The sequence below is a fragment of the Herpailurus yagouaroundi genome, unplaced genomic scaffold, assembly GCF_014898765.1.
Source record: "Herpailurus yagouaroundi ecotype Mexico unplaced genomic scaffold, PumYag 163, whole genome shotgun sequence".
In the NCBI taxonomy this organism is placed as follows: Eukaryota; Metazoa; Chordata; class Mammalia; order Carnivora; family Felidae; genus Herpailurus; species Herpailurus yagouaroundi.
The window spans coordinates 47854335-47870079 of NW_024412404.1; the positions used below are offsets into that span (position 1 = coordinate 47854335).

The 15745-nt window shown below is 38.6% G+C and overlaps 1 protein-coding gene across 7 annotated transcripts in view; it reads left to right on the forward strand.

The window, feature by feature from the left end:
- The window catches only part of ADD3 (adducin 3), a 127173-nt gene extending 112158 nt beyond the window's left edge, over positions 1-15015 (forward strand). For 6 of the 7 annotated variants that reach the window (XM_040486386.1, XM_040486389.1, XM_040486387.1 and 3 more), the window contains 11 exons: positions 682-762; positions 1829-1978; positions 2414-2557; positions 2672-2770; positions 4102-4284; positions 5141-5398; positions 6684-6803; positions 7490-7576; positions 9866-9989; positions 12049-12144; positions 12778-15015. In XM_040486386.1, coding sequence (XP_040342320.1) covers positions 682-762; positions 1829-1978; positions 2414-2557; positions 2672-2770; positions 4102-4284; positions 5141-5398; positions 6684-6803; positions 7490-7576; positions 9866-9989; positions 12049-12144; positions 12778-13070 — 1635 coding nt within the window. In that variant the 3' untranslated portion in view covers positions 13071-15015. The remainder of the gene's footprint in view (positions 1-681; positions 763-1828; positions 1979-2413; positions 2558-2671; positions 2771-4101; positions 4285-5140; positions 5399-6683; positions 6804-7489; positions 7577-9865; positions 9990-12048; positions 12145-12777) is intronic. The other variant, XM_040486391.1, reaches the window with a different exon arrangement.
- Positions 15016-15745: the final 730 nt, after the last annotated feature.

Here is a 15745-nt window from a genome sequence, read left to right on the forward strand (position 1 = left end):
TGAGCATGAGGGTCACTGAAAAGCACTTGGGGCAGGCAAAGTAGAGGAGGCCTGGGACGTTTCCTCTCTGGTCTTTATTCTCTTTAAGTGTATTTTTTCCGTTCATTATCATCTGTGTTTTCATGTTGTCACACTTGGAAACCAGACAACATTTGGAAGAAAAAAGTATGAAAAGACTGTAATGGAAGTGGTGCCAGTGCTAGGTGCTGTCTTCCCAGAGTTCTTCCCCACCCCCTGCAGCCTCTCCTGTGTTTCCCCTTCCGTCTCCACTTCCTTCCTGCCCTCCCAGGAAGACTTCTCTTTCCTTTGCCCCTTTCCCCTTCATTTCCATGTTGTAAATCAAGATTATAGTCATTACCACATTCACTTAATATTTTCTCATGAATGTAGCTGACCCTAAGCAACCTTGGAGCTCCCGGGATAAAGCTTCAGGGAAGTCCAGTAAATGAGAAACTAATGGCAGAAATTTTTAGCAAGTGCTTGAGTATTGAGGGAAGAAAACTTTTCAAGGAAAGTTTCCCATTGCATACCTTTAATTTCTACTTTGTTGCTTTCCCCACCCTCCCAGATCTCTTATAGTTATTCACTACAAATATATTTCTAGTCGTGTTTGCACTGCAAAATATGAACGACCTCATAGTAATTGCCTATTGTTTGTTTGTTTGTTTTCCTTTCTCCCAGGTAAGAATAAGTAAGGAGCAAGACCACATAATAATAATTCCTAGAGGCCTGTCTTTTTCTGAAGCCACAGCCTCCAATTTGGTATGATTTTCATTCCTATGTTACTTTTTCTGTGCTTCTTTGTGCTTTTCTAACAGTTTTCAGCTTTTAGTACAGGACAGAACAAGAAAAGGTATGGATGGAAAAAACATTTGCTTAGTGAACAGGAAAGAGTTTGGAAAGTTATGTTGATTTTTAAAAAAAATAATTTTTTTAGCCTTTATTTGTTTTTGAAAGAGAGACAGAGCCCGAGCGGGGGAGCAGCAGAGAGGAAGGGAGACACAGAATCCGAAGCAGGCTCCAGGCTCTGAGCTGTCAGCACAGAGCCCAAAGTGGGGCTCGAATTTATGAACCGTGAGATCATGACTTGAGCTGAAGTCGGACGCTTAACTGAGCCAGCCACCCAGGCACCCCAACTTATGTTGATTTTTAAGAAAAGCTTTCAGGGTCAAGAAAAACAAGGTGGTTGAAGAGACTCATAAATAAGTTGGTCTTATCAGTGAACTATCCATGTTTTGGAGGGAATCCTTTGACTTTTTTTCCACCCTATACACTCTGGAACTTTTAAAAAACACAAAGTCTATGTGTATTTTATAAATAGATTTCAATAAAGTTCAGTTGGTGTGAGCAGAGGGGCTGGCTGACTGTGTGGCATTTTATTTTTCCATGATAGTACTCATAGGCACTGTCATTGGCCTCTGGGATGACAGGAACTCCATTGGTTCTGGGTGCTACAGTGTCAGCAAATGGAAATTTTCCAGCCAATTCAGTAAACACTGGACTTGTTAAGACCTTTAGTGAAGAGTTTAAGTTACTTGGTTTTTTGGAAACTGCTTCTTACTAAATTCGAAATTTTGTTTCAGACTGCCTGTTTTTATAAATAAAGTTTTATGGGAACAAAGCCACACGCATTCTTCTACAGTTCTGAGTGGTTCTACATAAAGTGGCAGAGTTGAGTAGTTGCATCAGAGGCCCACAAAGTCTAAAATTTTGACTATTTGGCCTTTGACAAAAAAAAGTTGGCCCCCTCCCCTGGTTTGGTTTGTGGACCACAGGCAAACTTTGATATATGTGTACCAATTAAATATGTCTCTCTGATTTTTTCCAGGTGAAAGTCAATATCATAGGAGAAGTGGTTGATCAGGGAAGTACTAACTTGAAAATTGACCACACAGGCTTCAGTCCCCATGCTGCGATCTATTCAACACGTCCTGATGTTAAGTGTGTGATACACACCCATACCCTGGCAACAGCAGCTGTAAGTTGCTGAAGGCTAAAACCAGCAATGACTCTGGGAAGTGTAGTATACTGAAAATATTAATCCTCTGCATACCCAGAAAGCAAAATTTCCTTTGGACCAAATGCTGACATTGTAGGAAACAACTAGAGAGATAGCATTTGCATTTTTCACTAATCAGCTAATAATTGGGTGCTGAGCTCTTTGGAGTAAAGTTTCTTTCATAATATTTGGCACAACGTTTAAATTGAGTTCTATCCCCTAAGTCCTTTTTTTTTTTTTTTTTTCCTTCTTTTTTCTTTCTGGAAGAAGTGAAGAGCTAAAGTGAGAGAGGGGTTGGAATGGTGGACTCGGTGAATTAGGCCAGTGCTTCCTGAGCTGACTAAAGAATCCAGTTCTTAGGAGAGTGTAACTAGTAACTAAATATGTTATTTTAACATGGGCCCAATCAAATAGGTATCCTCCATGAAGTGTGGGATCCTTCCAATTTCTCAAGAGTCCCTCTTCCTGGGAGATGTCGCCTATTATGACTACCAAGGGTCACTTGATGAACAGGAGGAGAGAATTCAACTACAGAAAGTTCTGGGGCCAAGTTGTAAGGTATGCAGTAGAGTTCCTATCGAAGGAGCTATTTTTGTTGCCGTTGCTGTTGATGAAAAACAGTGTGAGCTATGCCAGTTATTTTAAAGTGATTGCTTTGTGATTCTATTTTAGGTGCTGGTACTCAGAAATCATGGTGTGGTAGCCCTTGGAGAAACGATTGAGGAGGCTTTTCATTATATATTTAATGTGCAGAGAGCCTGTGAGATTCAGGTAGGAAACATTATCCCCCCACACACTTGTTTTCTTGTTGTATTGGGTTTTGTATTATTTATTTTCAAAGTCCTATTGGTTGGTGGCTTTTTGTTTTGTCTTTTAAAATTTTTTTTTCAACGTTTATTTATTTTTGGGACAGAGAGAGACCGAGCATGAACGGGGGAGGGGCAGAGAGAGAGGGAGACACAGAATCGGAAACAGGCTCCAGGCTCTGAGCCATCAGCCCAGAGCCCGACGCGGGGCTCGAACTCACGGACCGCGAGATCGTAACCTGGCTGAAGTCGGACGCTCAACCGACTGCGCCACCCAGGCGCCCCTTGTTTTGTCTTTTAAGAGATCTGCTTTACTTGAATAAAAAGGGTCAACTCAGTTATCTCTTGAATTGAAAAGAGGAAAAAATTAAAATTCACATACAGACGCGCACACACAAATCTGAGAGCCTCATAAACATCGTTTTCCCCATAATCCTGCTTAATTGTAATTGTCTCTGTTTTTACCCTGTAGTGGTTGTGGTCACACTAATTAGAAACAGAGGCAACCGTCCGTCATCAAAGATCAGATGTAGCCACTTTTATAAAAAGCGCAAGGAGCAGGGCCAGAAGTTTTATGAACTCCTGCAGTTTCCAACAATTTCACAGCCTCAACCTTATTATAATAGGTTGGCTATTTATTAACTACTCTTTTCCTCAGAGAAGCTGAATGTATTTTTAACAGACCTAATTTCCCTCTTCAAGAAAATTCTCTTGAAGCAAATGGTAATAATCTTAATTTATTAGAGGGCCACAATAAAGGGGAAAAATCTTTTCTGTCAGTTTTAATGTCTAACAACCAACTTTTTTGTTGTTGTTGCTCTAGCAGTCCCTTCTTAAACGAAGCTGTGAAAAGCTTGATGAAATTAAGATAATGAGCTGCTTCTGCCTAAATATCCTTAACTTCACAGTGTAGTGTCTATATTTCTTTAAAATTATAACTTTCAGCAAAAAAAAAAAAAATAAAACTATAAAAAAAAAAGGATAGCCAAGGGAAAACTGCAAGATAACTTTAAAATTTGGCAAGAGAATTCAGTTTCTTGAAATATGTTAAAAGGAATGGCTCTAAATGTGTTTTCCATCAGGGAAGATCAGAATCCTGGAAGGTATCTTTTTCAGATCAATGGAAAAGATACTTCAGCTGCCCATTTTTACAAGTGTATTGCCTTATTCCTGTTGTTAGGAGCCTGGACAAGTTAAATAGGTGTTTGCTGAAGTGAAATCCTGCCTTTTTAAAGGTAAAATATTCATTATAATCTTTTACAGTCTTGTGCCTCTATATTTTGCCATCGATTACAGGTGCAGGCATTAGCAGGGGCAGGTGGAGTAGACAATCTGCTTGTGCTGGATCTTCAGAAGTATAAGTCTTTCACTCATGCTATAGCAACAGATGGAGGAGGAGGAGTGAATATGGGCTCCCATCAAAAATGGAAGGTTGGCGAGATTGAGTTTGAAGGGCTGATGAGGACTCTGGATAATTTGGTAGGTGAAAAATTGAACGTAAACTTGGATTTCATGTCTGCAGATTCAAGAGCAAACGCTTCCATCTCCCTTTGGTCTGGGAACATGCTTATACCTCTGGGAGCTGAGTTTGACTCTAGGGAGGCATTCCAGTGTAATTTTACCACATTTTTAAGAATCAAACAGTGAAACATGCAAGTGTCATCTTTATTTATTTTATTTTTTACATTTATTTATTTTTGATAGAGCAAGACAGGGCACAAGTGGGGGAGGGGCAGAGGGAGAGGGAGACACAGAATCCGAAGCAGGCTCCGGGCTCCGAGCTGTCAGCACAGAGCCTGACGCGGGGCTCGAACTCACGAGCTGTGAGATCATGACCTGAGCTGAAGTCGGACGCTTAACCGACTGAGCCTCCCAGGCGCCCCTTTTTTTTTTCTTTCTTTCTTTTTTGGTTTACATTTATTTATTTAAGTGTCATCTTACTTTAGATTTTACCCTCTTCCACTAAGGGTCAGAAGAAGATTGCCTTAAGACTGAGGAACAAAGATTTAAATGAGCACTGAGATTTTGCTTCCAGAAAGCTGGAAAATAGCTAGGAAAATTTTCTGGTCAGCAGTTTTGAAATTACCTTTGTCAGGAACAGTTGTGTGAGTGGAAATCACATTGTCAGCTGGAATCTGTTTTCACCAGATCTTGAAATTTGCTTAATTTCAACCCTAGTGTTATAAATGGAGGTTACATGAGGTTTGACAGATATTTTCGTCTTTGTTTTTCAACAAAGGAGTCTTTCTGATCACTTGTTTAAAGAATTAAGAGTCCAGATGCTGTGTTTGGTGCATGTTTGATCATTTCAAATGTGGTTTTTTTGCTCCCTTAGGGGTATAGAACAGGCTATGCTTATAGGCATCCTCTCATTCGAGAGAAGCCTAGGCACAAGAGTGACGTGGAAATCCCAGCAACTGTGACCGCTTTTTCCTTTGAGGATGACACAGTGCCACTCTCTCCTCTCAAATACATGGCACAGAGACAGCAGCGTGAAAAAACAAGATGGCTGAACTCACCAAATACTTACATGAAAGTGAATGTGCCTGAGGAGTCTCGGAATGGGGAAACCAGTCCCAGGACCAAAATCACAGTATGTTGCTATTTTATGTGGTTTGCCTCTACTAAATATTTTGCCTAGTTACTTATATGAATTGAATGTTCTATGTTAAAAATGTTGGGAAAGCTGAATATAATACTACTAACCTGTCATTTATCAGGTATAAACTTTGTACAAGATACTTTGTTTTCTGTGACTTAAATGAATTATCTCATTTAATACTCTTAACATGGAGAGGATGTGGTTTTTCTCCCATTTCATAGATGTGAAAACTGAGGCACAGAGGGATTAACTAATCATTTATGAATAGTAAAGGCAAGATTTGAATGCATACAGTGACTCTGGAGCCCAGTTCTTAATCCACTACTTGGTACTGCTTTGCAGTTTATATTGTACCAGTGAATCAGAACCATAAAGGTTATCGACACATGATGGTTCCAGAGTTTCATGAATTACTGCACAGTTATGCTTAGGCAAAATCTTGAAGAGTGAGAAATGGATTGTCTTATATTTTTCAACATTTTGCTTCAGATTTGGTTTAGTTTTAGAGTGCTGATCACCAAATATTCTGTAGATACTCAAAATCGGTTCATCCTCTCACATAAATCAGTAACATTCACTGTGGAAGTGCCTAGACATCAAAGTGTTTTTCCCTGCTTATAAGATTTCTTATCTCCTAGTAAAAGAACAGAATTAATCTCCTAAATTTCCCAGAATTGATTTTATTGGTGGAGACTGATGGCCAGCCATTGTTGATCTTGATGAATATTCGTCTTCTTTAAAGGATATAATAAAGGATAAAGGAGAAAAATTATATAAGGCTTTTCCATCCCTGTAGTTCTATTATGGATTACTACCAGATTACCCTCTGTGTAAAATGCTGGTCAGGGGATTGGCCTTTCCTGGCACCCAAAAATAGAAAAATGAAGTCTGGAAAACTAAATCTGAAGAGATTCCTTGAGTCCTTTTTGGTGACTTAGCCATCATCAGCTGATAAAACTTCAGTGCAGGCCACAGCTCTAAACGTGAGTTAATAAGAGATCAGACTCTGATTAAGAGATTAAGAAAACTTAAATAGCCATCTAGGCGAGTATTCATGCAAATAGTAATCACATCTTTTGAGTGCTGATCATGAGCCTTTTTCTAACTAGTATGAGACATACAGTAATTGACCACTAAATACTGCTTAGTGAAATTCTTTAAAATATTGGCAGTGTGTGCTCCCTCTCCTTGAGTCAATAAACAATAAACAGTTACCAAAAACCTACCATATTTCCTTAACACAAAGCCTCATTCTAGAAAATTTTTTATTTTTTAGTGGTTGAGAGCAGAGGACTCTTCTAAAGTTAGTAGTGGAACACCTATCAAAATTGAAGATCCAAATCAATTTGTTCCTTTAAACACAAACCCGAATGAGGTACTAGAAAAGAGAAATAAGGTAAGATGTAGTCATCTGTGGCCAAGGGAGTCATTTTTATACTGTTTTATGTGATTAAATCTGATTAATACCAAGCTCGGGGTATGAATACAGAAGAATTTGAAATGCAGTATAATTTTTTTTATGAGTGCATTTATTTTGAGAGAGAGAGGGAAAACGTGCATGTGCAAGTGAGGGAGAGGCAAAGAGGGGGGAGATAGAGAATCCCAAGCAGGCGCCACACTGTCATCACAGAGCTCAACGTGGGGCTCAGTCTCACAAACCGCAAGATCATGACCTGTGCTGAAATTGAGTCAGACGCTCAACCGGCTGAGCCACCAGACGCCCTGAAACTCAGTATAATGTTAGCCTGTATTGAACACCTCCAGCTCTGTGCTAGTCACTGGCAAGCGGGCTCCGTGGGGAAGAGGTAGTACACATACTGCTGCTATATCAGTGAAAGTGAGCCCTAGTGTTAGTGGAAAAGGTAATTCTCCAACCACGTAAGACAATAGGAAATCATACATTAGGAAGAGTGGAGGAGATGAATGTGAGTTGTTGGGATGGTAGGAGAGGGCTTTGTGGAGGCAGGAAGAAAGAGGCTCTGGGTGGTCAAAGAGCAAGCCTGTGGGAAAAGAGAGTAAAAGAGTAAAAATCATCTGTCTGCATAGTCGCCCCCAAGAACTCGTTCCTGTGTTTTGATTCAGATTCGAGAACAAAACCGGTATGACTTGAAAACAGCTGGACCACAGTCGCAGTTGCTTGCTGGAATTGTTGTGGACAAGCCCCCTTCTGTAAGTCCATGAAGCCACATGCTCTTGGGTTTTCATCTACCACACTAATTTCTTTGCTTTTTAAATATGAGTATTTATTTTTACTAATGTTAATATAAGCACAAGTTAAAGAGTCAAGTAATTGCAACGCTTAAAATGTCACGTCAGCTCCCAATTTCCAGGGGCAAGGACTTTCTTCTAGCATTTACCTTCATGTTTCTAAAGAGCTTCTTTGTTCTGCTTTTTCTTCGCCTATCAATTTTAGACCTCAACTGACTTTGAGTCTATGTCATCAACTCCAAGAAGTACCATTATTTTGTAGATCCCTAAAAGAGAAAAAACCCTGACCATTATAATTGTAGGAAGCCATCAATTATTGGATGAGTTCAGATTTCAGAGATGAGAAAATGTTGGGGAAAGATTGTATTACAATTTCTTTGTTAAATCAGCTTTCGGTGTTTATATTATTAAATGTTTACTGCTCAGCCAGGTAGTATCCCATGATTACATTTCCTTTCTTATACAACTTTTCTCCCCCTAGAGTTAATAATTGCCTCCGTTTTTCATTGGCTTAGTGTTTTGGGTACATTGGCTTAAAAGTTTGGGAAGAACTATAAAGTCCTTCTTAATATTACTTTACAAAGATTCAAGGGTAACAGCTAATCTCTCATTGCTCTGTCATTCCAGCCCAGATCTGGACTGGTGACTTTCAGGCCAGTTGCACAGGCTCATCCTGGGGATTCCTCTGCCTCTTGCCTCTGTACTGTCTCCTGTTTCCTGCCTTGAGTCTTCCAGTTTCTTGATTTCCCCCTCTATCATTGAGCATATCCTCTAATAGCTTTCTGAGAAAGGACACATAGGAGGTAACTGCCTGAAATCCTGTATTCTACCTTGAAATGTTTAAATAATAGACATAGAATTCTAGTTTAGAAATCATTTACCTCACAGATATGGAAAACATCACTCTGTTGTCCCCTGTTACTGATGAGAAGGAAGAGAGCACTGTGATTCATGTAACTTTGTATAGGGCTCTTTTTTATTCTTTTACACCTTTTCTGCATTCCTGCTGTTCTGAAATTTTATAATGCTGTGCTTTGTAGTAGGTTTCTTTTTTTTTTAATTTTTTAAATTTTTTATTTATTTTTTGAGAGAGAGAGAGAGAGACAGAGTGTAAGCAGGAGAGGGGCAGAGATAGAGGGAGACACAAAATCTGAAGCAGGCTCCAGGCTCTGCAGCACAGGGCTCGAACTCACGAACCGTGAGATCATGACTTGGACTGAAGTCAGGCACTTAACCGACTGAGCCACCCAGGAGCCCCTGTAGTAGGTTTCTTTTAGCCTTTCTTTGTATTTCTCTGCATTTAGTAACCCTTTGCAATCTGCCAAGTCCTATTCTTCAGTTCTGGGCATTTTTTTTTTTTAATTTATTCATTCGTTCACTCATTCATTCATTCATTTATTTTAGAGAGACAGAGGGAGCAGGGGAGGGGCAGAGAGAGAATCCCAAGCAAGCTTCTCACTGTCAGCCCCGACTGGGGCTTGAACTCACAGACCATGAGATCATGACCTGAGCTGAAACCAAGAGTCGGATGCTTAACCGACTGAGCCACCCACATGCCCCTCTGGGCATTTTTTAAATGTATTTCTTCAATAATTTTTTTCCCTCCCAATTTCTTTTTCTGTCAGGGTATGCTGTTTCTCACTTTCCATTTCTTTGTCTTTTTATCCTACTTTCTGGGAGATTTGTTTGACTTTATTTTCTAATGCTTCTATTTAATTTTCTATTTTGATATATTTTTAAAAATTGTTTAAGACTCCTTATTCCCTGAATGTTTGTTTTTTAAATAACATCCTAGTCTTTCATGGATACAGTATTTTCTCTTATTGCTCTGAGGGAATCGATTTTAAAGTTTCTTCAGCTGCTTTTATTGTCCTTGTTTCTTCTGAGTTCTCTCTTGTTCTGGTCTCTCACTTCCATGGCGGAAGCTTTCCTCAGGTAATACCCGGTAATGCCTGGTAGTCTGTTTATATTTAAGAATGGGACACTGAAAAGCCAGTCCGATGCTCCGGGTGTGGGCAGAGCTTGGCAATCGGTGAGCTTCACTGTAGGCTGATGGGTCGTCTCTCTGCGGAGTCCCCAGATGTCAATATCTGTAGTTCTTTTATCTGAGGCCGTTTAATTTATCTGGAGAATTCTTCAGTCTCCAGCCTGTCTCCCACTATCATCCTGGGAGCCCTCAGCTCTGTTTTGTGCCCTCTTAACCAGTTCTGAAGAATAAGCTTCCGATCTGTCGATGTTTTTCTTTGCAAGACCATGCAATTTGAAGATGACGATCAGGCCCCACCAGCTCCTCCCAACCCCTTCAGTCATCTCACAGAAGGCGAGCTTGAAGAGTATAAGAAGACAATCGAGCGTAAACAGCAAGGCCTGGAAGGTTCGTTCATTTTTAGATTAAGCCTGATAACCATGCTACCAACAGCAGAACACCTTGAGTTGGATGATAGAAGGCAGTCAGTGTTGTTGTTTTTTTAAAATGTTCCTTTGACAATTGATTGTTCCCTGTCATCTCTCCCAGACCTTACTGAGTGTAGGTGGAGCTAAAATGCGAAGAGCCACTGTAGTTCACGTATGTCAACATGTAGAGAAAAGTTTTTCTCAGAAAGCAATCTGATCACTAGCAAAAAGTCTTCCATAGTAAAATGAAATCCACAGATAAGTAAAGTATTACTTTACTAAAATAAATACAGATACAGTAATAGATTTAAACATGACAGAGTATGTATATTATGTGACTTTTATACTTTTTGGGTGCCACAAGGTGCCAATATATAATCTTGAAATCAAAATATAAAGAAAACTGCCAGAATTTTGATGTGACTTTCTTTAATTAAGTACATGGGCCCTCTAGTGAGGTTGAGTTTTTCTGACTTCAGAACCCTAAGTAAGGATTCCGTTGAAAAATTGTTAATGAAACCCCAGCTAATTAAATACTAACTCCCTTTTTCTCAAGAATAAGAAATTCTTTATAGCAGGGGTTCTTTTTTTATTTTTTATTTTTTTAAAAATTTTTTTTTTAACGTTTATTTATTTTTTTGGGACAGAGAGAGACAGAGCATGAACAGGGGAGGGGCAGAGAGAGAGGGAGACACAGAACCGGAAACAGGCTCCAGGCTCTGAGCCATCAGCCCAAAGCCCGACGCGGGGCTCGAACTCACGGACCGCGAGATCGTGACCTGACTGAAGTCGGCTGCTTAACCGACTGCGCCACCCAGGCGCCCCTTTTTTAAATTTTTTTTTTTCAACGTTTATTTATTTTTGGGACAGAGAGAGACAGAGCATGAACGGGGGAGGGGCAGAGAGAGAGGGAGACACAGAATCAGAAACAGGCTCCAGGCTCTGAGCCATCAGCCCAGAGCCCGACACGGGGCTCGAACTCAGACCGCGAGATCGTGACCTGGCTGAAGTTGGACGCTTAACCAACTGCACCACCCAGGCGCCCCTATAGCAGGGGTTCTTGATTTTGCATCTTTGGATAAGCTCCAAACAGTTCATGAACCATCTGAAAAATGAGTGCTTAATTTTGTATGATATACATTTGGGGAAAGAGGGCATTCAGGGTAAGGGACAAGAAATCTGTGACCCCACAAGAGGGCAAGAGCCTCTGCTTTAGAGCATCTACAACATACAGTGGAAATTTTTTCCCAAAGCAGAACAGAACCAATGGTTAAAAATGTTTGTCCACATTAGCTATCATGTGGAAAGAATTGACATCTGGATCATCCCGGGAACAGTTTTTATCAGTGTGTTAGTGCCTGTGTCACAAAAGGGAGTCATCCTGACGACATTAAATATTCTAAGTGATATTATTGGATTTGTTTATTCTAACCTAAGGTTAGAGACTTTCTCTATTTTTCTATTTTGTAAAATGTCCCTCTTTAATCTGTTATTTTTTGAAAGCCTAAAGATGCCAGGTAACAAATATTGCACTCTAGAACCATCAGCTTCTATTTTTTTTTTTTTTTTATAAATAGTTTCTTCCACATTCATTATGGCTTTCTGAATTAGCTCACTAATACTGCTCTGACAGAAATCACTAATTGGATATTGTTTGAAAATTTGGAGGCATTCTGCCTCATGAACGCAGCATCATTGGTGAGGTGTCCTAATTCTTTTCACCCGGCTGCTCAATATATTTTGGTTTTCTAACACTCTAGCAAAAGCTAAATGCTTACGTATTATTTGCCTGGGCTGCCTGTAGCCATGCTTCCTTACTAAGCACGTATATAAAGTTACTGTTAGCAGAGTCAGAAGTGTTCGCACATTCACCTCCTCTTAATGCGCAGTTATCGATCCGTGGGGTAGCCGTTAGTATACTTAGCTCACTGCTGAAGAGTTTATCATGTGTCTGCAGGCGTTTGACGTATGCACTAACCTTCCCGAAACCTTATGCTTCTTTGTTTTGCATGGCTTTTAACTAAACTCTCGTCCAACAGATGCTGAGCAGGAATTACTCTCAGATGACGCTTCATCTGTTTCACAAATTCAGTCTCAAACTCAGTCACCGCAAAATATCCCTGAAAAATTAGAAGGTATTCACTGTAACTTCCCATAGCGTTCACTGAGTTAGTCTTAAGAGTTTGTCCTCTGTCGTTTGTCTTCACGTAAGGAAATTGAACACCCGATTGCAATGAGTTTGCCATGGATTTTACCTAAAGCTCCCAATAATTTTATATATTTTTTCACCAAGTGGTGTGCTGGTGTTGTTCAGTGTTTATGTTGACTTACCTTAATCTGGATTTTGGCAACTGGTAGTTCTTAAGAATTTGTGAAATTAAAAGTGGTTTGTCCTACATCTTCCAATCAGGAGCATGAAATCTTTCCAGTTTTGATTGCCAAATTCAAGAAAAATACATGTTGTCTTCCTTGTTTATACTGACTTGATTTACAATGCAACTGTCAGATCATCAAACCAGACTTATCTAGCCTTCATGCTTTGGTCTAACAACTTTGACCTCTTCCCCTTTATATTATTTAAGAAAAATCTAGCTTCATGCTAATAGATCCATAGTATGTTAAGGTAATGATTTGTCTTTACTGAAACTTAAGTAATGCCTTAGTACGTTGCTACATAAATCAGTTCAGTTTTGTAAAATAAAGCCAAGATGTTAACTATGTAAAATAACCAAAAAAAACAACAACAACCCAACCCTCCCCTTTTGTAGAAAACCATGAGCTATTTTCCAAGAGCTTCATCTCCATGGAGGTGCCCGTCATGGTGGTGAATGGCAAGGATGATACGCATGATGTTGAAGATGAGCTTGCGAAGCGAGTGAGTAGATTAACCACAAGCACGACCATAGAGAACATCGAGATTACCATTAAGTCTCCAGAAAAAATTGAAGAAGTCCTGTCACCTGACGGCTCCCCTTCAAAATCGCCATCCAAGAAAAAGAAGAAATTCCGTACTCCTTCTTTTCTGAAAAAGAACAAAAAAAAGGAGAAAGTTGAAGCCTAACTTAACTCTTTTTATAATTATTATTATTACAATGTGACATTGCACATTTAAATACCACACTTAAGTTGATAATTAATATGCAGTGGTAGAGAAGACTGGGGGTATGTAGCAAACTGGACTTTAAGAACTGGAAAGGGATTTTACTAAAAGAAAAACATATTATGAAAAGAACTTCAAATTCATCTCTCATTTTGTATCTCCAAAAAAGGTTTTGAATTTTTGAATAATTGCTAGTTTTAGTTAGCTCTGCCCTCATGAAGTATTACTATAATTCACCACAAACAGATATCTGTCTGAATTACTTCAGGCCTTCTCCATAATATCTGTTGGAAACGAAATACCAGTGCACAAGCGAGAGAATTTTTATTTCTCAACACCTGCTTCACTGGGTAATCAGATTATAATTTTTTACCGCGATTATTGACTGTACCTTTTGGGTTCCCATTGTTTCAGTGGGCATTAACAGAACGCTTTAAAAGCTTCTAAGAATCTATAGCATTAGTATACACTGGCACAGAATTTTTTTAAAAAAAAATTTAAGAAAAGATTCATCTGGAATTTTATTCATAGTATAAAACTTCCTCACCTGAAGTAACTTTCTTTGCCAAAAAAAAAAAATCATTTTAGTAAACTATAATTTTTGAAAACTTCCTTTTTTATTAGTTGAGAAAGCCCCTTATTTTTCAACAAAGGGGATTTTGTACACGTACATGGGTTATTTAGTTTAACTCTGGCAAAAACGATTTTTGTATGTTGAGATGTTTGTATACCATTCAATATAAAAGCATCATAAGCATATTAGCCAATCATATAACAGTAGAGCATATTTGAAGCTGCTTCGTACTAAGTATGCTTAAATCTAATTCAAGAATCCAGGCACTTGGTATCTAAAGGAGATTAAAGCATTTCAAGGTATAACTAGATTCACATTTGAACCTTATAATGTATTTTTCTCTTAGTATTGCTAATGAATGAAGATGGTCTCATGAGGGAAACAAATGAAAAGGAAGAGAGAAAGTGAAAAATGAAGGGAACAAAAGCGGTGTCATGCCAAGAATTCTAGTTTGATGAAGACCCACAGTCACGATAGGATTTGAAGCATAGGTTTATTTGGAACATGTCCCAGATTTCTAAAATTCTGCTTCTCTGCCAAAATCATCGTGTTTCTTGGTTTCCTTTTAACTTCTGTATCTTTAGAAGCAGCACTAGAAGAAATCAGTGGGTCTGATCCCCCAACGAGAAAACCTACCACTTCTTGATTTTTACAAAAATTTCTCCCCTTATTTCAGTTAACTTTCTTTCTAATGTAAATACAAATTTAAACCTAGACTTAATATAGTTTTCTCCCCTTCACCGAAGTGATGTCACAAATCAATGTAAAATCGATGATCCGAAATGGTCAGTGGGTGAAAATAATCCAAAGTGTTTCTGGAGGATGAGTTGGCGTGTCAAAATCACATTACACATGACAGTGCGTTCTGGAGCAGCTGGTTCTGTTTGGCCGTATGTGTACGATGATGCAAAGCTGAAACGGAGCCTGGAAATTTCATTCTGGATCTCACTAACTACTGGAATCGGTGTTTTAATCTCTTAGCAGAAACTTTCAGTTGCTTACTTCTGTATTTGAGGATTTTTTTTTTTTATGTTCTACATCATTTATGTTGTATTACAACGTATGTAGAAACAGTAACCTGTGAACTATGCTTTTCCATAACTTTTTAAATATATATATATCTTAAATGAATGCAATGTGCATAAATATTTTTTAAACGCAACAGTGAACTATTTGCACCTTTTGCTAATGCCTCTATTTACTTGCTTTGGCATAAAGAATGAGCCATTGAACCTCTGTGTCCTGTGGAAAATGTATAAATGTTATCTGATATTGCTCTTAGATGTAATGCTAATTAATGTTAAATCACAAATAAACAGTATTTTAAATAGATGGATTTGGCATCATGACCTTTCAATTCAGGGGTGGTTGCTTAGCCTGAATTCCTTTGTGGAATGTGGAATTTTTTTTTTTACTATGGTGAGATTTTGAGTAGGACTGTTGCTTCTGAATAAGTGATGTCCTGGTAAATTTATTTTCAAATTAGTTTAAAATTCACTATCTAAAAATGCTTCTTATGTCAGCTCTCATGGTAGAAGAAATGTTCCCCAATGACCTATATTTTGTCTCAATAGTGTAAGGTGACCTTAACTGTGTCTCTGGGATTTAAAGACCTTTGAAGGACTTAGGTCTGATTCTGTCTCAGTTCTCCTGTTCAGATTTGTGGACATAGAATAGAAAATGTTGCAGAACATATGCTGAGTTTATACATTACCCTTCTCTTTGCCTTTTATTTATGCAACAATGTGACAGTAAAAAAAAAAAAAAAAAAAAAAAAACAGAAAATAGGTTATAATTCCAGCACATTAACATTCAAAATAAAATAAAGCTATTCCCTTCCAGCTCTTGATGATCTATAGATAGATGGGTCTCCTATATATTGGTTATCACAGTGTGAATGTGGGTTTTTTCCTACTTAGTATATAATTCATCCTAGAAGATTTTCAAACCCAGTCCTTCACATGAACGACTTCTTGTGATTTTTTTTCCACTTTGTTCTAAAAATAGAGTGCAAGAAGGGAAATCATGTTAATTGAGGGTTCTGGTTAATTGAAGTTTTTAC